The sequence below is a fragment of the Theropithecus gelada genome, chromosome 9, assembly GCF_003255815.1.
Source record: "Theropithecus gelada isolate Dixy chromosome 9, Tgel_1.0, whole genome shotgun sequence".
Lineage (NCBI taxonomy): Eukaryota > Metazoa > Chordata > Mammalia > Primates > Cercopithecidae > Theropithecus > Theropithecus gelada.
This window is the reverse complement of record NC_037677.1, coordinates 113,131,026-113,154,742: the sequence shown is the minus strand read 5'-3', so window position 1 is coordinate 113,154,742 and position 23,717 is coordinate 113,131,026. Positions and strand designations below refer to the sequence as shown.

Genomic DNA, 23,717 nt, shown 5'->3' with positions numbered 1-23,717 from the left:
GGTCCAAGCGCGGTGGCTCACGCCTGTAATCCCAGCACTTTGGGAGGCCGAGGCGGGCAGATCATGAGGTCAGGAGATCGAGACCATCCTGACGAACACGGTGAAACCCTGTCTCTACTAAAAATACAAAAAAGTTAGCCAGGTGTGGTGGCAGGCGCCTGTAGTCCCAGCTACTTGGGAGGCTGAGGCAGGAGAATGGCATGAACCCGGGGGATGGAGCTTGCAGTAAGTGGAGATCGCGCTGCTGCACTCCAGCCTGGGCAGCAGAGTGAGACTCCATCTCAATTTATTTGTGCTTCAGAAAAATCAAAGAGGCTGCAGGAGAAGTGAGAGGTTTTGGGGAGCCCCACATAAACCAGGTAGACCTGTTAGGGAGCATTGGATCTGTCTAGTCCTCATCTCCTTGTGTGTCATTTCCCCTGAGATGTCTGATTAGGAGCAGACACAGAACTTAAAGATTATAAAAAACGTGGCAATTGTGAGTCTTTCCATGTGAGCCCACCAAGAGGGGGTCATTTTGGACATGGAAGACTGCCTTAAGTGACAAGAATGGCATAAGTAATATTAATAATGAACATGATGACAGTACCCTGTAAACAGCATTCTTAAGGTCAAATATGCAGCAAAATTCAACAGTCATTAGTGGTTCTTTTGACCAACTCCAAATTTTGGAGTTTAGTCACTTTATCCAACAGATTCACTTGAAACAATGGAGATTTTGGACAAAAGAAACAGGCGTGTAATGCATCACCACCAGATTTTATTAGAAGTCCATTCATTGGTAACAGTAGTCTCCTAACATGGTGTGAGGGTGAGGAGAACCTCCTCCCTGACGGTTTCTGCACTACAGAAGTTGAACCTGTGGAGAGAAAACAACACGAAGTCACCTCCTCTTCCTGGCACACGTCTGGAGTGTGACAATGAGGACAACCTCTGCCCCCAACCTCCCAGTCTGAGGGAAGGGCACACCCTATGCTGGAGATCAGACAATGGCTGAGGGAGGACATCTTCTACATAAAGGAATGAATTCTCCTTTCCAGTGTTATTTTCTGGTTGTGCAACAGCAGAGAGAGAAGCTGTCAATAGACACCCCAAAGAAAAAGAAAGACTCATTTGTCATGAGCAGTCACTGAACACGTAGCCCATGTCAAAAAATGCAACTGAGGAACAGCAGAGTCACCATCATAAGAAATCAGCTCAGTGTATAAAATCTAATTTCTGGTATTATGTTGGCTAACCATTATTTTAATTCAATATTGGAACTGAAATGACAAACTTTTCTCAGTAAGATTGAATAATATGCCTTCTTTTCATGTGTGCATCAAATAAAGAAAAGAAAAGAAGGAAGGAAGGAGAAAGAAAGAAAGAAAGAAAGAAAGAAAGAAAGAAAGAAAGAAAGAAAGAAAGAAAGAAAGAAAGAAAGAAAGAAAGAGAAAGAAAGAAAAGAAGGAAGGAAGGAAGGAAGGAAGGAAGGAAGGAAGGAAGGAAGGAAAGAAAGAAAGAAAGAAAGAAAGAAAGAAAGAAAGAAAGAAAGAAAGAAAGAAAGAAAGAAAGAAAGAGAAAGAAAGGAAGGAAGGAAGGAAGGAAGAAAGGAAGGAAGGAAGGAAGGAAGGAAGGAAGGAAGGAAGGAGAAGAGAAGAAGGAAGGAAGGGAGGGAGGGAAGGAAGGAAGGAAAAGAAAGAAGGGAGGGAAGGAAGGAAGGAAGGAAGGGAGGGAAGGAAGGAAGGAAGGAGGGAGGGAGGGAAGGAAGGAGGGAAGGGAAGGAGGGAAGGAAAGAGGGAAGGGAAGGAGGAAGGGAGGGAAGGAGGGAGGAAGGGAGGAAGGGAAGAAAGAAAAGGCTGAACAATACTTAGGATGCTTTGGAATATTTTTCTTTAATAAAATACCTTAGCATATGTAAACTATCAGGCACGGAAAAAGGTGCTCAGAAAATGGTTTTTTTCCCTTCACGCTTACTTCCTCAATGACTGGCAGCCTCACAAATAGGAAGTTAAAGGTTAAAACAGTTATCAATTGGGGACACAAGAAATGAAAGGCACCAATATTTATATATGATTAAAGGTGAACTGAATTTGTTTTGTAGTAGTTAAGAATTTTGTAGAGTCAAACTTCCTGCACAGAAATTCAGAAACAGTATCTTCATTTAATTATCCATAAAATAAGGATAATGAAACTACCTCATAGGATATACATTTTTGTTTTAACAGCTTTATTGAGCTTTAATTTACCTGGAATAAACTGTACATATTTAAATTGATACATTTTCACACACACAACATACACCTCTGAAACCATCACCAAAATCAAAGTTATAAACATATCTATCATCTCCCCAATTGTCTTTCTTCCCCTTTGTAATTGCTTCTTCCCATTCCCTCCAATATTCACTCCTCCCAGGCAACCACTGCCCTGCTGTCACTATAGAGTAGTTTGAATTGTCTGGAATTTTATATAAATGGAATCTAAGGTGTATGCACTCTTGTCTAGCTTTTCATTCAGTATAATTATCTCAAGATTCATCCATATTGTTGAGTGTACCATTAGTTGATTCCTTGTCACTGCTGAGTAATATTCCATTGTATGGACAGACCATAGTTTGTTTATCCATTCCTTTTTTGGTAGACGTTTGGATTGTTTCTACTTCTCGGCTGTTACAATAAAAGCTGCTATAGACCCAGGCGCAGTGGCTCACCCATGTAATCCCAGCCCTTTGGGAGGCCAAAGCAGGTGGATCACCTGTGGTCAGGGGTTCAAGACCAGCCTGGCCAACATGACGAAAACCCGTCTCAACTAAAAATACAAAAATTAGCTGGGCATGGTGGCACATGCCTGTAATCCCAGCTACTGGGGAGGCCGATGCAGGAGAATCGCTTGAACCCAGGAGATGGAGGTTGCGGTGAGCCAAGATTGTGCCATGGCACTCCAGCCCGGGTGACAGAGCAAGACTCTGTCTTAAAAAAAAAAATGCTGTAAATATTCATGCACAAATCTTTTGTATAATCATATGTGTTCTTGCCTCATGGGTAAAGAGCGAAGACCGAAATTGCTGACTCAGCTAGATGCATGTTTGGCTTTTTAAGAAACTGTTAAGGTGCTTTCCAAAGTAGTTGTATCCTTTTTATATTCCCATCAGCACTGTATGATGGTCCTTCACAAGAGTTGGTATTATCAATCTTAATTTTGGCCATTTAAATAGGTGGTATCTCATTCTGTTCTTAATTTGCATTTTTCTAATGATTAACAGTGTATCATTTTAGGTTCTTTCACATTGAGAAATCTATTTGTGTTTTTATGTTTAAAGTGCATTTCAGGCTGGGCACAGTGGCTCACGCCTGTAATCTCAGCACTTTGGAAGGTCGAGGTGGGTGAATCACTTGAGGTCAGTTTGAGACTAGCCTGACCAACAACGTGAAATCCTCCCTATACTAAAAATACAAAAATTAGCTGGGAGTGGTGCTGCTGCCTGTAATCCCAGTTACACAGGAGGCTGAGGCAGGAGAATCACTTGAACCTAGGAGGCAAAGGTTGCAGTGAACTGAGATCGTGCCACTGCACTCCAGCCTGGGTAACAGAGTAAGACTCCATTTCAAAAAAATAAACATAAAAAAGTACATTTTATATAGCCAGAATACAATTGGATATTGAGTTTTTAAAAATACAGTGGAGTAAGTTTTGTCTTCTAATTGTGGTATTTAGACCATTTTTACTTTATATGATTATTTATATGGCTAGGTATGAGGCTATTGTCTTTTTTTTTTTTTTTGAGACAGAGGAGTCTTGCTCTGTCGCCCAGGCTGGAGTGCAGTGGTGCGATCTCCACCTCCCGGGTTCATGCCATTCTCCTGCCTCCAGCCTCCCGAGTAGCTGGGACTACAGGCACCCTTCACGACGCCTGGCTAATTTTTTGTGTTTTTAGTAGAGATAGGTTTCACCGTGTTAGCCAGGATGGTCTCAATCTCCCGACCTCATGATCCGCCTGCCTCGGCCTCCCAAAGTGCAGGGATTACAGGCGTGAGCCACCGCGCCCGGCCCCTTTTAGTTATTTTTATACTCTATTTTGGATTATATTTTATTCCATTTTATCTCCTTGTTTGGGTTATTTGCTCTCATGCTTTGTTTCATTATTTTAGAATTTATAGCACACATTTTTAATTCATCACATCTTACTTTCAAAAGAGAGTATACCAATTCATAAATGGTATAAGAACCTTCCAATAGTATATTTTCAGTTCTCCCCCCCGCTCTTTATGTCATTGTTAAATTTTACTTATACATCTATTAAATACTCCCCAAAATACTGTCATTATTTTTTAAGTAGTCAATTTTTTCAAAGAGAATTTAGTAATAAGAATTAAACATATTATGTATTTATCATGTATTTCCTATTTCCTGTGTTCTTAATTTCTTCTAGTGAATTCTTTTCTACCTGGTATCATTTTCCTGTGCCTGAAGTCCTTCCTTTGACATTTCTTTTAGTGTTAACCTGCCGGTGAGGAATTATTTCAGTTTTAAAAGTCTTTATTTCATCTTTGTCTTTGAAAGATATTTATGGGTATAAATTCCAGGTTAACAGTTTTTCCTTTCCGTATTCAAAGATGTTGTTTCATTGTCTTCTAGCTTGCATTGTTCTTGATTGGAAATTTGCTGTAATTTTGTTTCTTCACTGTTCTAATGTGTCATTTTTCTCTGACTGCTTTCAATATTTTGTCTTTATAATTGGGTTTCAACATTTTTTTATTTGTGGAAATGTAAGGGAACAAGTTAAGTTTTGTTAGACGGATATATCGTATAGTGGTAAAATCTAGGTTTTTAGTGTAATCACCTGAATAATGTACATTCTACCTGGTTTTGAGCGTTTTGATTTTTATGTGTGTTGGTGCTGTGCTGCTTTCTTCATGTTTCTTGTGATTTTCTTTGATCTGTTGGTTTATAGTTTTCACCATGTTTGAAAATTTTCAAGGTATTATTTCTTCACATATATTTTTCTGTCCCTTCTTTGTTAGGGTCTTATTTCCAATAAATAAGCCTTATTGTTATTGTCCTACAGATCACTGATATTCTTTTAAAATTATTTTAAAGATTTTTTCTCTGTGTATTTCATTTCAGAAAGTTTCTATTATGTATTCAACGTCATTAACCTTGTCTTCTATAATGTCTAATCTACTGTTAGTTACATTCTGTGCATGTTTTGTTTGTGACATTGTATTTTTCATCTCTAGAAACTCTGTGTGGGTCTTCTTCTATATAGGTTGAGCATCTAAATCTAAAAATAAAAAATCCATTCCTGAGGGAAGTAGCTCAGGAATGGAAAACCAAACATTGTATGTTCTCACTGATATGTGGGAGCTAAGCTATGAGGACGCAAAGGCATAAGAATGATACAATGGACTTTGGGGACTTGGGGAGAAGAGTGGGAGGGGGGCGAGGGATAAAAGACAACATATATGGTGCAGGCTATACTGCTCAGGTGATGGGTGCACCAGGATCTCAGAAATCACCACTAAAGAACTTACTCATGTAACCAAATACCACCTGTACCGCAATAACTTATGGAAAAATAAAATAAAAATGAATTAAAAATCCAAAATGCTCTGAAATTTGAAATGTTTGATTGCCAACATGATGCTTGAAGGAAATGCTTATTGGAACATTTCAGATTTTGGATTTTGCTTTTTAATTTTTGATGCTCAACTGGTACATATAATGGAACTATTCCTAAAGTCCCAAGAAATTCAAAATTGAATCACTTCTGATCTCAAGCATTTTGGATGAGAAACACTCAACCTGTATATGCCACGCCTTTACTGACCTTTTAAGCAAATGGAATATAGGTTTAAGAATTGTTTTAATTTTCTCCTCTGCTAATGTAACATCTGTGTCAGTTTTGGTTTGGTGTCGATTGATTATTCTCCTCATTATAGGTTGGATTTTTCTGCGTCTTTATATACCTGGGAATCCTTGAGTCAAAGTCAGATACTGTGGATTTTAGATTTTTAGGTGCTTGATAATTCTGGATCTTTATAAATATTCTTGACCTTTTTGTTCTGCAACGCAGTTAAGTTATTTGGAAACAGTTTCTTTACAGATCTTGGTCAATATAGGTAAATTATTTTCCACTATAAAGCAAGACTTTCTAAAATACTCTACCCTGTGTCCTTTGAATTATAAACTTTTCTAGACTGCTTGGTGGAAGTAAGCACCATTCCCAGTCCTGCAAGAGTATGGGAACCATTTTCTCTAATCCATCAAATGGATATTTCCATGACCTCCAGCTGGTTTGTTCTCATACATGGGCCAATCAGTACCTTGATGAATATTCAGGGGGACTTTTCATAACCTCTGGGATTCTCCCTCGGCAACTCACTCCTGTCTGGTATGCTGTCCTGTGAAATCTACTTCCCTGGGTCTTCTGATTCTTAACTCTGATTCTTTAACTTAAGGAGTCCACTGAACTCTGCCTGGGTTTCTCCTCCCTGTGACACATCCTGGAAATCTCTCGGAGCAGTAAGCTGGGGCAACTGCAAGGCTCCATCTTGTCCGTTTTTGTCTCTCAGGGATCACTATCCCTTATTCCTTAATGTTCAGTGTCTGGAAAACTGTTTTTTTCACATACTTAGTTTGAATTTTTGGTTATTTCAGTCAGGACAGTAAATCTGGGTTCTGTTACTCCATCTTTGCCAGAAGCAAAGTCCCCTCATTTGGTTTTTATGAGGATGGAAGGATAGAATGACAGAAGCACAGGGCTTGCCTCAGCATTCGGCCTAATACTCAGAAATACTTGATCTAGTGTTGGTATTGTCATGATTATCATCAGATCACCTTTCCTGGTAGTTCACCTTCCTTTGGCTCCCACACCCTCCAGTCCTGGTTGAAACCAAGGATTATCTCCTGGACCTTCATCTTCACTAAGAAGACCAGTGATTCGGAAAAGCCTATTTCTATTCCTTGATACATTCACTGTGTTCCTAGCAACTTAAACAGCAATTAGGTGAGCCCGGGAAGTTTGGAAGATGCACACAAGAAGCACTCACATAGCACAAAACACAGCTGCCAAAGGAAGCATTCCTCTCACCTAAGAATCATGAAGCCAGATTCTCATTCTAACATTTAATTTGTATCAGCTATCACATATTTGTCTATGAATTGATCAAAGCTGTTTCCTAAAGTTCTACCCTTTTTCCTAAAGAAACAGAAGGCATTAGGAAGCAACTGTAACTAGGATGTAGGTGATCCCCTGTAGGAGGTTTCACTTAAATTAGAATTTTAGAAGGAATAGAACTATAAACACAGATTTGATATTTCACATCTCCTGGGATTTTCATTACTTACTGTTTTCCATCATTTCTCTCCACTATAATCTTGGATGCTCCCACTCTGGGTAAACTTAGGTCGATCACGTTGTTATACCAAATAAATTTAACCTTCTGCAAGTCCCCAACATCCACATCTGAGTCAAATTCATTGGAATGAGTATTATCTGGTCTGAGAGTGCCCCTGAGGATTTAAGAAGTGAATAAAAACATACATGAACATACATATAAATATATACATATATATTTGTGTGTGTGTGTGTGTGTGTATATATACATATACATACACATTTATGTTTCTAAGACCAGCTTACAGTGCATTTCTGACTAAGGTCATTGGTAGTACATTTTTCATTCTAATGTATTAAACAAATTCAGACATGCATGCTAACTCACTGGTAGTCCATTTGCCGTGAATATCTCATATTAGTCACCTTTGCTTTAATAAAACTTCAAACATGTATTAGTCACAATTCCTCCACAATTTAATAAATGATGAGAGTATTCCATCATCTTTTTGCATGTGTTTTGTAGACAGACTAATTAATTACTGATTATAAATCAGATGCCAGTCATCAAAGCAAACATGAATGGTTTTATCAGGAAATAGCATGAAAATATTTAGAAACCGAATTCTGAATAGTATTAAGGCATAAGGATGACACAATTTCTTCCTTTTTCCTTGTACATGTCAGTACTCTACTTCCATATAGTAATGAATAGACAAACTCTTAGGTTGATGCCATACATTATACATGTGCAGTATTCCAACATTAAGAAGTATTGGCTGGCCACCATGGCTCATGCCCATAATCCCAGCACTTTGGGAGGCCTAGGTGGGCAGGTCACCTGAGGTCAGCAGTTTGAGACCAGCCTGGCCAACATAGTGAAACCCCGTCTCTATTAAAAATACAAAAATTAGCCAGGCGTGGTGGTGGGTGCCTGTAATCCCAGCTACTCGGGAGGCTAAGGTAGGAGAATTGCTTGAACCCTAGAGGCAGAGGTTGTAGTGAGCCAAGACTGCACCACTACACTCCAGCCTGGGTGACAGAGCGAGACTCCAGCCTGGGCAACAGAGCAAGACTTCAACTCAAAAAAACAAACAAACAAACAAACAAACCATAGAGCAATATTATTTTACTCACTTGAAAATTTCATACTGCTTAGAGTTTCCTTTATTTCCAAACAAAGAAACTAGTACATGTCCTGTGACCTTTTTTCCAGACAGTGTGACAGATACCTTATATCTCCAACCTTGCAAGGGAGAAAAATTGCAAAATGTCAGTTTAGAGATAAAAGACATTAAAAACAAGTTAATTCGGATCCCACTACTGCTGAGTTTTGAATAATTTATTTATAATTTTTGTGTATGTGTGTGTGTGTGTGTGTGTGTGTAATTTTCTAATCAAATAGTCATAGATATTCCTTTATATGTGTTTAGGGGATAGGCATTAGGTAGCAGGGGCTTTGCAGAATTTTTTCAAAGTTAAGACAGATTTTTTTTCAAGCCAAGGGACTAAAGAATACATTTAGTTTTCAGTTTCCAACCTGACAATTTATCCTTGAAAGTTATAAGAACGTTATGTTAAAAGGTAGTTGTAAAATTGTGAACTGTGACATTTTTTCAGTTTAATTTATTTTCATAGATCACCAAATTTTAGAGTACTGCCATCTTTTTGTCTAAATATCTACATTTATTTTCAAAATTCCATAATTCAACTTTTCATTGCCTTTGGGAATATATTAATTTATGAAAACCAAAAGAACGTTTTCTTGGTACTAGCCAATAGTTTGCCATTTAGAGATAGCCTGAGCAAATTGCGGAGGAGATAAAATTTGTCATCAGTATTAAAACAAAAAACGGTAACCCAATTGACTCTCATCCAAATAGTTTCCTTCCTCTATTATTAAGAAAAGAAACCCAGAACCTGTTCCCATTCCTACTACTCCTCCATCCTCTAATTCCCATCACGCATGGAACCTACAATCCTAAACATCTCTTAAATCTGATAATGTCTTTCCATTCTCACAACCTCTGCCATCTCTCTCTCCTAGATTACCTTTGTGCTTTTACGAAAATCTCAGAATTTTGTTCAGTGAAACTTTTGAGTGAATAAAAAGAGGCTGGAGCAGAGAAAGCCTTCTGAATATAGCACCAGAACCAAATGTGAAGAAACTTATTTTTGCAGCTCTAAGAGTCCAGGACCCAAACTCTGTTCTGCCACCCTAATTAGCTATAATTACCTTGAACATAGCATTGAGCATTTTTCCACATTGCAGAGGGGGTGTTTAAAGCTTTTGTATAGAAAAGCAAGTATGCACATTTTCAGTGGACATAATAATAAAATATATAGCAATACAAATATAAGATACAGAAAATAGAAACTTACGTGCAAAATTACTGGCATCACCAGTGTCTAGATAAAATTTCTGGCCCACATCATTTGTTTTCCCAGAATATCTATCAGCATAGTGACCCATCTGTGGGCAGCCTCCACTTGGACAGGGGAAGCACTTGTTCTAGTGAAAACAAACAAATGATGAATGAGGATGCCCTTTCTTTTAATTGTGTACCATATTTCCTACATGTTATTGTCATTCAAATATTCCAAAGCCAGTTCTGTTCTGATGGTAAACGGGGATTTTAACAGTGTCTCAGCAGCAAAGATTAACAATGCATTTCATTATTCACAACAGTAAGTCACCAACTTCACTGTTAAACAACACAGTACTATAAAAATCATACAGTGAGCTGGGTGCAGTGGCTCACACCTGTAATCCCAGCACTTTGGGAGGCTGAGGCAGGTGGATCACCTGAGGTTAAGAGTTCAAGATCAGCCTGACCAACATGGTGAAACCCCGTCTCTACTAAAAATGCAAAAATTAGTTGGACATGGTGGCGGGCGCCTATAATTCTAGCTACTCTGGAGGCTGAAGCAGGAGAATTGCTTGAACCCAGGAGGCAGAGGTTGCAGTGAGCCGAGGTTGCGCTATTGCACTCAAGTCTTGGGCAAGAGAGCAAGACTCCATCTCCAAAAACAAAAACAAACAAACAAACAAACAAAAATACAATGAGAAAAAAATATATATATATGTGTGTGTGTGTGTGTGCGTATCTATCTTCTATTTTTCCTCTTTTGCCTAATTTGTTCCCAAGACATTCATCTACTTACAGCTAGAATTTATTTTATAAAGATTGCATAAGTAGAATAGAGGTTATAATCAGCTTCTGATAAACAAAATCAATTCTTTTTTTTTTGTTTGTTTGAGATAAAGTCTCTCTCTGTCGAGCAGGCTAGAGTACAGTGGTGCGATCCGGCTCACTGCCAGCTCTGCCTCCCGGGTTCACACCATTCTCCTGTTTCAGCCTCTATAGCAGCTGGGACTATAGGCATCCGCTACCACGCCCAGCTAATTTTTGTATTTTTAGTAGAGACAGGGTTTCACCATGTTAGCCAGGATGGTCTCGATCTCCTGACCTCATGATCCACCCACCTCGGCCTCCCAAAGTGCTGGGATTACAGGCGTGAGCCACCGCGCCTGGCTTTCTTCAATTGTTTTAGCTCATGTTTAGCATATCAAGCCCTGAAGGATTCCTATCCCGGAATTTCCTCTATGTGAAGAGAAAATGCCCCAGCTAGCCTAAGGCTTACTGCGAGGCTGATACCTGGAGAAGACATATTCATATAGGAAAATACTCCTTGTTTCTGAACCAAGGACTTATGAGAAAAAGAGATGGAGAGGGAGGAACCAAGTTGGCAGGACAAGTGTCCCAATTCCCACTATGAGGGGCAGGGCTAATCTACAGTAAAGGCAAGTGGTGGACTCCTGGCTCAATGGACCATATTATGGGCTTATCACAGTCCCAGGGTTGGCATTCAACAAAATCCAGGTGTTGCCTAAGCCAGCCAGGAAGAAATAGCCAAAGCTCTCTGAGGGCATTGCTAGAGCCAGAAGGACAGACAGACCCAAGACTTCATCTCTAAATACAGCAGTGTGACCATCAATAAAAGACAAGGCTATTACCCAGCGTCCAAAGGAGCCCAAAGACTTTGCACCCACGGACTCCCAGTTCATTTCCTCTGCTGAACACACATTGACCACCACCACCAGATCACCTGGCCGCAGCACTCACTTGGAGAGAAGCTTAGAAGGGAGTGCAAAGGTGAAGAAATCTGCAAGACTGAGACATTTTTTCTTATACAAGTGCTGAGTATCACTTAAAAGAACTGTTTATATTGTTGAATTAGACTAAGTTTTAACTGGATGAAACCTGAGGCTTTTGTGTTTGCTTCTTTATTTTTTCCCCATTACTTATTGTTGGGTATTGGGGAAGAAAATTAAAATAAAGTTAAAATAAAGAAAGAGGAGGGATCTTCTGTCTTATTGTATATGGAAGCTGTAGTGTGAATAATATATGTACTCCCTCTCCCATAATAGCTAACATTAATTGAATGCTATTATATTTTTTGCTCTGAGCTAAGCAATGAACATATGTATTATCATTAAGTCCTCTCACCAAATACGTTGAGTTTACCATTAGTATTTACATTTACAGATGAAGAAACTTCTTGGAGAAGTGTTTTGCTCAAAAATATTCAGCTATTTAATGGTGAAACCAGGATTTGCATCCTCTCTCCTAATCACTAAAGTATACATCCTGGGTAATTATGACTTCAGCTGGCACATTTGTTACTGGAAATTTTCTTATTAAATCCATAGATTTTAAATTTTAATTTCAAAACTTTATGGTGCAAAGAAAAGTCAATTTTATAATTTTATTAAAAAAACCCAGAGAATAGATATGTCATATCTGAGATCACATATAAAGAATTCAACCAAGAGCAAATCACTACAGCACACATTTACCTATGTAACAAACCTGCACATTCTGCACAAGTATCCTGGAACTTAAAGTAAAATTAAATAAATAATTCAACCAAGATATCAAGAGAATACCAAATAAAATGAAAACTCAAAAAAAAAAATCTTGGCAATTATGAAATTGCACAGAAACATCCACACATGTCTATAATTATATATTAATAGTTTAAAAGGTCAGCATTTAAGAAAATTTTTCCATGTTCATCAGCATCCTATAGATATTTCTCAGATTTCCATAGACTAATTATTTTTTGTTTGTTTAGGGTTATTTCTAAAACAAGTTTGAACATTTACCCAATGAATACAAAAGTAATACAATGAAAGTAAACATAGGACATTTCCATTTACAAGCTCATTTCTCTAAAGTGCTCTAATTTATCACTATTTAAATACATATCTATAATTAAAGGCATGTATAAGTTCGAAAGTATAAAAACGTTCATTGAATGAGGTCATGTATAGGAAACCACACCAGTCATGTGAAGTGACAGTCACAAAATTCTTTATGCAGAAGGTGGAGTCTACTTACTGCAGTGAAGAGGTTGTAAGAGGCACAGGGAAATCCAGCAAAGCCATCAGGATTGACGATGCTATCAGTGTAATATTTGTAGCTTCTTAAGTGATTACAGGCCGCAAAGTCTCGAGTCCCTTCGAATCAGGCACAATTACACATCAAGGACAGATTGCATTTTTCCGAGTTAACGTCATATTCAGAATATAGTGGTTGAATAGATTTCTCTAATTAACGTGAGCTCATGCGGGTCACAGAACAAAGTCATTTGTAAAGTATATTTATGATTTGTGATGTAATCAGAAGTTGAGTACTGTTAAAGATTATAATAGATAATACTGTAATTAAATGAAAGGTTTAACATAGTGTAGAAGAAAAAGATTGGTCTAAATAAATAAAAGCTCATTCCCTGAATTAGGTGCTTGGAAGTTGACTGAAAATCCACTTTCTTTCCCAGTCTCCTCATGCCCACTTATCCCAGTGAAAACCTATGTCTCATGGATACAATTAAAAGTCTTTTGTTACATAAAATATGAGACCTGTACAATTCCAAAGAATTTAGCAAGTTTAGCAAAACAAAACGCAAGCTTTCCCCCAAGAAGATCTCTTTGTACACATAATAGTTCTACCTTGCCAGATTCCATCTATGTCCACAATCTGAGAGAGAATGTTCTTCTGACATCCAGGCATTTCCACTCCTCCATTTGGAAAGAAATCTAGATGGCCCACAACTTGGCTCATTCCAAACCCTGAAGAATCATAAAAGTAAATGAGGGTTTATGCTAATGTATAGACTCAGACAATATAACACCCTTTGGGGGACAGGTTGAGGAACTCACCCAAATTGGGGACTATAGGGGCACCATCCGTGTGAATTACATCCACAAATTGGGCATCACTGGGGTCCAATCGGACTAATTCAGGTGTGCCCTGAAAGCAAGGTTCTGCAGGGTCCAACCCTAGAGTAAAGAGTATGTGTCGTGAATTATGACAAGTCCTGAGTACAGTCCTGAGTACAAGTATTAAGAGTAAAACATGAGTTATGCATGGAAAGGGATGAACGAGTTCTTCCTTACCTGACCATTTGCTGAAGGGGAATCTGCTTCTAGCTATTTGCTTTAAAGTGAATTTTCTCCAAACCAAAGAATATGCCTTTCCTCATGGCCGTGTAGTCAGTGGGAGAGTCTTGGTCACTAGCGCAGTTACAAGAAAAGAGGCAGACTCTGGGACACACTGGACTAAAAACCACTCAGGGTAAAGGAGTCCCCAGTAGACTGTGAACTCCCACAAGAGCAAGGACCTTGGCTTCCATAAACGTCACTGAGAACACAGGCTTGCATTGCACAGCGCCTGGCTGAGCAGGCTATGGGAAAGAAACATTTACAGACGGTGGAAAAGAAAATCCTGTGCAGAACTCCCCTTCAGCAAATGAACGGATAGGCATTCCAGATTATTCCAAGTCCAGATACAGCCGACTTATCCCAAGGGTTAAAAAGAGAATCACCAAGTCAGAGACAAAAAGGTTGAACACTGATGGAAGAGGAAAGTGGTCCTTCCTTGAAATAATCACCTCTCAGATCCAGGATGGTAGAATCTTTCTTATAACCTTACAGAGGTTTTAGAATCTGGATATCCAATATATGAGCTCACTGGCCGAATGCAGCCAGCCTCAGGTTTGTAAAATACTGTTTGTTATCTCATTAGCAGCACACAGAACTGGCAGCCCAGGGCACCCTGACCACATTTTCCCTGACAACTCTGGGGTTACGTTTGAGGTTTAAGCACATTAGCAATTGCTACTGAAGCAGAATATAATCAGTTATACAAATTTCAGCTTCTTGGGTTTAATTGTATTTATTCTACTATTTATGAAGTGTACTCTATTCATGAAACTTATCCTTTGTGAATGTTGGTCAACGGGGAAATAGGCATGAATAAAATCTCTAGATGTCCTTAATTCACATTTTAGTCACGTGCAATATAACTATGTTAAACAGAGTGCTGTAGACCAAAGACTGGTATCAATGAAGACTTTACAAAGCCTCAGAACACAGTGATTTCCGATTGTGAGGCCCAATTCAGAAAACATGAGAAGGTAAAAAGTAGAATTGCACCAAATTTCTGTCTTGTATTTCCTTTTAGACCACAGACAGTCTACATGTAGTCTAATTTTGTAGCTTTATTTATTTACTTACTTTTTATTTTTATTTTTATTTTTTTAAGGAGATGGGAGTCTCACTATGTTGCCCAGACTGGCCTCAAACTTCTGGGCTCAAGAGATCCTCTTGCCTCAACCCCCTGGCATCTTTCACTGTTTTGACCAACCTGTGATGCGTCCAACGGTCCCACTGGTTCTCCTTCCAGCCTCCCCAGCAGCGTGGGCACCCAGGCTGTGGCCAATGATGTGCACACTGGAAGGTGAGTAACCGAACGCTGACTGTAGGAAAGAAAACCTTTTTAGAATGTTTTCAAGTACAGTCACGAGTTGCTTAACAACGGGGATATGTTAAGAGAAATGCATCGTCAAGCGATTTTGTTGTTGTGGGAACATCATAAAGTGTACTTACATAAACCTAGATGGCATAGCCTACTACACACCTAGGCTATGTGGTACAGCCTGTTGCTTCTAGGCTACAAACCTGTACTGCATGTGACTGTACCATGTACTGTAGGCAATTGGAACACAATGTAACTAGTTGTGTATCCAAATATATCTAAATCTAAAAAACATACAGTAAAAATACAGTATAAAAGATATTAGGCTGGTCTTGGTGGCTCAGGCCTGTAATCACAGCACTTTGGGAGGCTGAGGTGGGCTGATCACCTAAGGTCAGGAGTTCAAGACCAGCCTGGCCAATCTGGTGAAACCCTGTCTCTACAAAAATAAAAAAATTGGCCAGGTGCAGTGGCTCATGCCTGTAATCCCAACACTTTGGGAGGCCGAGGCGGGCGGATCACGAGGTTGGGAGATCGAGGCCATCCTGGCTAACACAGTGAAATCCCCTCTCTACGAAAAATACAAAAAATTAGCCAGGCGTGGTGGTGGGTGCCTATAGTCCCAGCTACTTGGGAGGCTGAGGCAGGAGAATGGCATGAACCTGGGAGGCCGAGCTTGCAGTGAGCCGAGATCGCCCCACTGCATTCCAGCCTGGGCAACAGAGCAGGACTCCGTCAAACAAACAAACAAAACAAAAATTATCTGGGCATGGTGGTGGGTGCCTATAATCCTGGCTACTAGGGGGGCTGAGGTGGGAGAATCACTTGAACCCGGGAGGTGGAGGTTGCAGTGAGCCAAGATTGTGCCACCACACTCCAGCCTGGGTGACAGAGCGAGACTCTGTCTCAAAAAAAAAAAAAAAAAAAAGTCCCAAAGTGGTACATCTGTAGAGGCCACTTACCATGAATGGAGCTTGCAGGACTGGAAGTTGCTCTGGGTGAGCCATGGAGTAAGTGGTGAGGGAATGTAAAGGCCTAGGACGTCACTGCACACTGCTGAAGACTTGATACACACTGTACACTTACTCTACACTCAGTTCATTTAAAATATTTTTCTTTCTTTATGCAATTTTTATTTTTATTATTTTATTTATTTATTTACTTATTTATTTTTTGAGATGGAGTTCCCTCTGTCCCCCAGGCTGGAGTACAGTGGCATGATCTCAGCTCACTGTAAGCTCCGCCTCCCAGGTTCATGCCATTCTCCTGCCTCAGTCTCCTGAGTAGCTGGGACTACAGGCGCCCGCCACCACACCCAGCTAAGTTTTTGTATTTTTAGTAGAGACAGGGTTTCACCATGTTAGCCAGGATGGTCTAAATCTCCTGACCTCGTGATCCGCCTGCCTCGGCCTCCCAAAGTGCTGGAATTACAGGTGTGAGCTGCCGCGCCCGGCCATTTTAACTTTTCAAAATTTTTTGTTAAAAACTAAGACACAAACACCTGCATTAGCCTAGGCCTATACAGGGTCAGGATCATCAACCTCACTGTCTTCCACCTCCACATCTTATTTCCTGGAAGGTCCTCAGGGGCAATAACATGCATGAAGCTGTCATTTCCTATGATAACATGTCTTCTTCTGGAATACTTCCTATCGGATCTGCCTGAGGCTGTTTTTCTTTTTTTTTTTTTAATAAGTAGAAGGAGTATACTTTAAAATAATGATAAAAAGTACAGTAAATATGTAAACCAGTAATGTCATCATTTATTATCATTATCATGTATTATATACTGTACATGATTATATGTGGTAGAGTTTTATATAACTGGGAGTACAGTAGGTTTGTTTATACCAGCATGACCACAAATCCATGAGTAATATGTTGTGCTATGGTATCATGATAGCTATAAGTCACAAGGCAATAGGAATTTTTTAGCTCCATTGTCATCTTATGGGACGTCCATCATATCTGAAGTCCATCATTGACCTACACATCCTTGTGTGGTGCGTGACTGTGTTGCAGAAGTCGTGAGGGGCGCAGGGGGAGAACCTTCAAAAACCTCAGTGTTAAGAAGATACACTGCCTTTCCAAAGCACTTGACGTCCATGTTTTTTAAAATAGTTATAATGAAAAATGGAAATGGGTTTAACTTTTAATCTGGAGGAAGTAGGGCTGTATTTTGTTGGAGAGATAAAAACCTTAATGAATATGAAGAGCTGTTATCCAGAGATGATGAAGCAAGTATTTGGATTAGAAAGTAAAAATAAAAACAGTTATTTAAACACATTTGAGTATAACATTTTCTGTGTTTTTTTGTTACCAAATGAGGTTAGCTTGTGATCACTGTGCTTCTCTTAAGAAAACAAAACTAAAATCAAACAAAACTAGATTAATTTTAAGGTTGACATAGGTAATAACTAGTAAAATTAAAACAAATACTTGTGGAATTTATTAAAAACAACCTACCAATTGCTTGAATAAATTAAATTTTAAAAATCAGTTTATTTTTATTTTATTTTATTTTATTTTATTTTAGACGGAGTCTTGCTCCGTCACCCAGGCTGGTGTGCAGGCGCGATCTCGGCTCACTGCAAGCTCCACCTCCTGGGTTCAGGCCATTCTCCTGCCTTAGCCTCCCAAGTAGCTGGGACTACAGGTGCCCGCCACCACGCCCGGCTAATTTTTTTGTATTTTTAGTAGAGGCAGGGTTTCACCGTGTTAGCCAGGATGGTCTCGATCTCCTGATCTCGTGATCCGCCTGTCTCAGCCTCCCAAAGTGTTGGGATTACAGGTGTGAGCCACTGCACCCAGCCAAAAAGAACTAGTTTATTAACATAATGGGTTATTGATGAAACCCAAAGCTAGATTTTAAAAAAAATTTTTCTTTGCAACCAAGGGAAATGTCATATCTGAGTAGAGAAATGTGTTTATCTATGATTAAATCTACAGACTTTTTTTTTTGAAAGATAATCTGGAAAACCATGTGTACAGGCTTTTATACAATCCAGGGGTAATTACCTTCAGAACTTCAACAAAATACGCTACTTCTGCTCCCACAATCCTGATGTTCTGTGACGCTTGTGTGTATCCAGTTCGGGAGCCACCTTTCCAGTCCACACAGATACAGTTCACACTTTCCACCTGGAACAGATTCTGGTGGAAGGGGCACAATAAACAGATACATAATTCAGGATCTTTATTAATTACTAGTTAACATATCAGAGGACTAGGATAAATTCCTTCCTTGATTGACACGACGTCATTTTAACCCCAATGAAACTGACAAAACTTATAGTCTGTTATAGATATATTATCTCTGCTAAAGTTTAACATCATCTCCAAACTGGAATTTGACTATAGTGGGAACTGGATTCTTGGGATTTCTGCTGTAGCAGATACAGAGACATTTAATTCAAGAAAAAAATGTATAAAATGTGGTACAATGGGTTGTTCATTAGGTCGTCCTAAATGCCACAAGACTACATTGTCCCTTACTAGAATGCACCCAAGGACATTGTTTGCCTTGTCCACTGGTGCAGCCTCAGTGTCCAGAAGAGATTCTGGTACACAGAAGTTGCTCAGTAAATATTTAATGAATGAATGAAAGACAATGTTAGGACCCCTTATATAAATACATTGAAGGTAAGTAAGTTTTTCCGCAATGGAAATACTAATCAAAATTTTTAGATGAACATGTTTTATTGTACATCACTAAAGAGTTATTAATATTTCACATGAAAACATTGCCTACCAGATATCTGTGGAAATCCTTGCTTGATGGCATTTAATTATGGCTTCATGGAGGTTAGTTCTGGAAGGAATTCTGTTGTCTAAGTGTGTTTATGTATACCCTCTTTTTTTTCCAAAAAGAATTTGAGAATAGGCCAGGCGCAGTGGCTCATGCCTGTAATCCCAGCACTTGGGGAGGCCGAGGCGGGTGGATCACGAGGTCTGGAGATCGAGACCATCCTGGCTAACACGGTGAAACCCCATCTCTACTAAAAATACAAAAAATTAGCGGGGCCTGGTGGCGGGCACCTGTAGTCCCAGCTCCTCAGGAGGCTGAGGCAGGAGAATGGAGTGAACCCGGGAGGCGGAGCTTGCAGTGAGCCGAGATCGCACCACTGCACTCCAGCCTGGGTGACAGAGCAAGACTCCATCTCAAAAATAAAAAGAATTTGAGAATAATGGAACAATCTTAGAAATCATCTCCAACTTTTCCATTTTCAAAAGGAAAAATCCAAAGCAGGGAAAAGATTTGCTAATCATAGCTACGGAAAGAGTCAGGACTGAAATGTAGAACCTTTATCCTTCTAGTTTAAACCACTTGTTTCTGCATCTCAAAGCAACAGTGCTGTCAAAGCCTAATCAATGCAAAACAAAACAAAACAAAAACAAACCACAATTGCCTTTGGGATCTTAGAAATAAATTGCATAGCCATATCAAAGGAAGCTATATTCCTTTTGAACTGAGAATCATATTTTTTTTTCTTCACTGTTGTGTAAAAATCTATTACTACCCTCCAATAATCATCAGCTTTAAATTATTTTGGAAGACAAGTTGTGGTTTTACTGCTTGTGTTTAAACTTGCAGAGTGTACGGACTCTAGGGTGCTCATCTGTCTTTAGGATCAATGGATATGCTCTGGAGTTGACTCATTCTGCCCTTGGTTTGAGCCACAGGCAGATCTGAAATTCTATGGGCTTAGGAGGACCTTTGTGTCTGTCTTCTTTTTTTTTTTTTTTTTTGAGACGGAGTCTCACTCTGTCACCCAGGCTGGAGTGCAGTGGCGCGATCTTGGCTCACTGCAACCTCTGCCTCCCGGGTTCAAGTGATTCTCCTGCCTCAGCCTCCTGAGTAGCTGGGATTACAGGCACGCACCACCACGCCCGGCTAACTGTTTTGTAGTTTTAGTAGAGACGGGGTTTCACCGCATTAGCCAGGATGGTCTCGAACTCCTGACCTTGTGATCAGCCCGCCTCAGCCTCTCAAAGTACTCGGATTACAGGTATGAGCCACCACACCCAGCCTGTGTCTTTCTTCTTGATACCTCTGAAGAAAGGACTACTCCCTTTGTGCCACAGTAGGTCAAAGAAATTTGATGAATACATGAATAAATACTTGAACAAATGAATCAGTAATAATATTCCTCAAGCACTAGCAGTTACTAGGAAAATTTATTCTATTTGATTTTCTGTCTTTTCATTCTTCTTTATGACAGAGCACATAGCCAAAGGCAAATTAAAGAAAATAGGACCACTGCTGTTGAAATAACAGAAGCCAAAATAAAAAACCTACACAGTTTTCCAAGTTATTGCTACCAGAGGAGATCAAAGAGTAGCAAGTGAACATCAAAAGAAAATAATTCATTCAGGCAAAATGAGACCTCTTAGTGCTTCACATAAAATTAAAAACAAATGAAAAATCAGGGGCCTATGACCAGCTGGTGTGCATCAGTATGAGAGCGTCTGTTGCTAAAATTTTGAAACACCTCCGTATCAGTTGTTAAATAACTAGTGCCTGGATCTACCAAATGCTTGCCAGCCTCACTGCTCTAAGCATCCTAAACCCCCTCTTCTCACCACCACCTCCTTGACCCCCCTTAGGAACTCTAGGCCCCGCAGGGGTCTGAAGATCCTTCAAGACTGTGGGTACCAGCACTGTCCTCACTGGTTGGGGCCAGTGCCTTACTACTGGTTGTTAATTATCACTTTGGAAACAACCTTTCCTTGAGAGATGACTACATCTCACCTTGCATATATTGGCCAGCCAGTTTTCTTCTCCCTTGTCTATGAATCCATGAATAATAAAGCGAGTTTTTCTATTTGTTTTGAAATTGGAGTTACTGATGGTTGATGAATCTGCGACAAGTTCCTGTTTAGACAGAAAAGTGTTTCATGTCAGTTTCCTATAGTAGCCAATAGAACCATTTGTGGAGAGGGTTCCACATGGAGAGGGGCGGTAAGTAGAAGACTGCTAGGATTCAGGATCCTTGTGAATAATGATCCTCCCATTATAACCACAGTATTCACTATCATCACCATGTTGCCATTTCCCAGTCATCACGACATGTTTGCAGTTGTTCAACTTGGGATAATATGTGTGTTATAAACTTGGTGGCAATGATCTTTTCTTCATACAATGGAAGGCTTTGTGTGTATGTGTGTGCATATGTTTATGTATCTTTATCTAATATAGATATACATACATAATGGGAGATTATATAAATATATAATATTGGGAATGTTTATATACTTTATATATATAAATATAGCCCTATATTTACAATATTTATTAAATGTTATAGAGGAAGGACAAGAATAATACGAAGTTAATGAACCTTTTATAAAGAATTTACATTAAGAAATACCTAAGCTCAGTGCCCTGAATATCTACAAAGATGCAAATTTCACAGCCTGATTTGTTTCTCTTAAGAACGTGAATATTCAGTATCCTTATTACATAAAACAGGTGGAACTTAGTTCTAAACACAGTGATAGTTCTTACTTGAAAGTTGTTTGGGTTCTCATTAGTATATAGGAGGAAGCGGGTGTTGACATCTTTTGGAGCCCAGGGCAATATATGGAGGGGTCTTTCCACAATTCCTGACCATGGGGAATCATCGCTGAAGCAGCCGAGTCTTTCATAGCAAACTTCTTTTCCTGCAATCCCCCAGAAGGATATTATTTTACAAGCATGCTCTTTTTAACGATCTGTCTGCCAATATATATATGAGTTAAATTACACTGTGCGGTAGACATTCCTCCTCTACTACTCTCAACACCTTCCTAGCCACACACTCACAAAACAGCTTCAAAAGACAACACAACTGTTCCAGACAGGCTGTTGGTCCTCAATTCTACCACACAGGATCACTTCACTCCCCTTGTGTCTCTGACCAGTCCCAATGTGGGACTCCTTTTAGCCTCTGAACTCAGATACCTTCCTTGGGCCATAGGTGCTCAAGAAAGGGACAACCCTGTGTCCCTAAGCCCTAACTTCTTGTAGCCACCGTTCAGCTATGGGCTTTGAAAGGAGCGCTTACATTTTATGGAAAGGTCAAAACCGTATATCCCTATCCTTGCTGTACTACAGATCATCTTCATTACTGTGATGAAGAAGCTGTTCACAAACAACCAAACAAAAAATCCATGGTTTAACACAACTCCAGGCTTGAATGTCACTCCATAAAAAAACAACCTAAAGACCCTGTAATCCCGGCACTTTGGGAGGCCAAGGCAGGTGGATCACAAGGTCAGGAGATTCAGACCATCCTGGCTAACATGGTGAAACCCCGTCTCCACTAAAAATACAAAAAAATTAGCCAGGTGTGGTTCCAGGCACCTGTAGTCCCAGCTACTTGGGAGGCTGAAGCAGGAGAATGGTGTGAATCCAGGAGGCAGAGCTTGCAGTGAGCTGAGATGGCACCACTGCACTCCAGCCTGGGCGACAGAGCGAGACTCTGTCTCAGAAAAAACAAAAACAAAAACAAAAACAAAACCAAAGAAGGGTTCTCTTTTCTAAGGAGGATAAATCTAGATTAATGGTAGGAGTAAGAGTAGTAGCTGTTGTGGGGGCTACCTTTCTCACAATCTTACCACGTGCCAGGTGCTGGGCTGGATGATTTACTAATCTGACCTAATTCTCACAATAATCCTAGGAGATGGGGCATCCAACTCTCCCCATTTTGCAGACAAAGATTCTGAAGCACAGAAGAGTTAAGAATTTTGCTCAGAGTAATACAGCTGTAGGTGGTGGTGGAGCCAAGGTTCAAACTCCTAACTTGACTTAATGTCAGGGTTGCTAGATTTAGCAAATCAAAATACAAGTAAATTTGAATTTCAGATAAATGATAATGTTTTAGTATAAATACGTCACATATTTGTTGTTTGTGGGAAATATTTGTTGTTTATCTGAAATTCAAATTTAACTGGGCATCTTAGATGTTTTCTGACAACCCTGCTCCACATACCTGTGTTCTTTTTTTTTGTTTTTGTTTTTTTTTTGAGACGGAGTCTCGCTCTGTCACCCGGGCTGGAGTGCAGTGGCCGGATTTCAGCTCACTGCAAGCTCCACCTCCCGGGTTTACGCCATTCTCCTGCCTCAGCCTCCCGAGTGGCTGGGACTACAGGCGCCCGCCACCTCGCCCGGCTAGTTTTTTGTATTTTTAGTAGAGACGGGGTTTCACGGTATTAGCCAGGATGGTCTCGATCTCCTCATACCTGTGTTCTTATGCATCTCCTGTGCTTTACTCCTTGAAGTAATGCTTCCTGTTATTACCGTGGCCTGAATTCAGCTGCCATAGCCCTCTTGACCGTGTTGAAAAGTGAATCTCTCCCAGCTCAACATTTATATTTTTTTCTTACCTGCTACTGCTCCCAGCAGCAGTGAAAGAGTCCAAAGTAGCGGCATCTACACGAAATTAAAAACATGATTGAGTCTGGCTAAGTTTTTAAAAGATCGGTAAGTTTTAGTTCATTTAGATCTCTGGGGGAAAATGGATAAATTCTGATCAATTAGGCCTAGAAAGCATGTTCCTGACTCACCGTGGCAATTCGGTCAGGTTCCACAAGCA

The 23,717-nt window shown here is 39.8% G+C and overlaps 1 protein-coding gene across 1 annotated transcript; it reads right to left on the bottom strand.

Moving 5' to 3' along the window:
• Positions 1–740: 740 nt before the first annotated feature.
• PNLIP (pancreatic lipase) lies at positions 741–23,717 on the bottom strand. Its single transcript, XM_025395666.1, has 13 exons — positions 23,689–23,717; positions 23,509–23,554; positions 21,650–21,804; positions 20,894–21,016; positions 18,160–18,294; positions 15,031–15,142; positions 13,545–13,664; positions 13,335–13,454; positions 12,724–12,842; positions 9,701–9,830; positions 8,456–8,564; positions 7,330–7,494; positions 741–859 (listed from the first exon to the last, which is right to left on the bottom strand). Exons 2-13 carry the CDS (start codon positions 23,552–23,554, stop codon positions 796–798), a joined length of 1,398 nt encoding a protein of 465 aa, XP_025251451.1. The 5' UTR covers positions 23,689–23,717; the 3' UTR covers positions 741–795.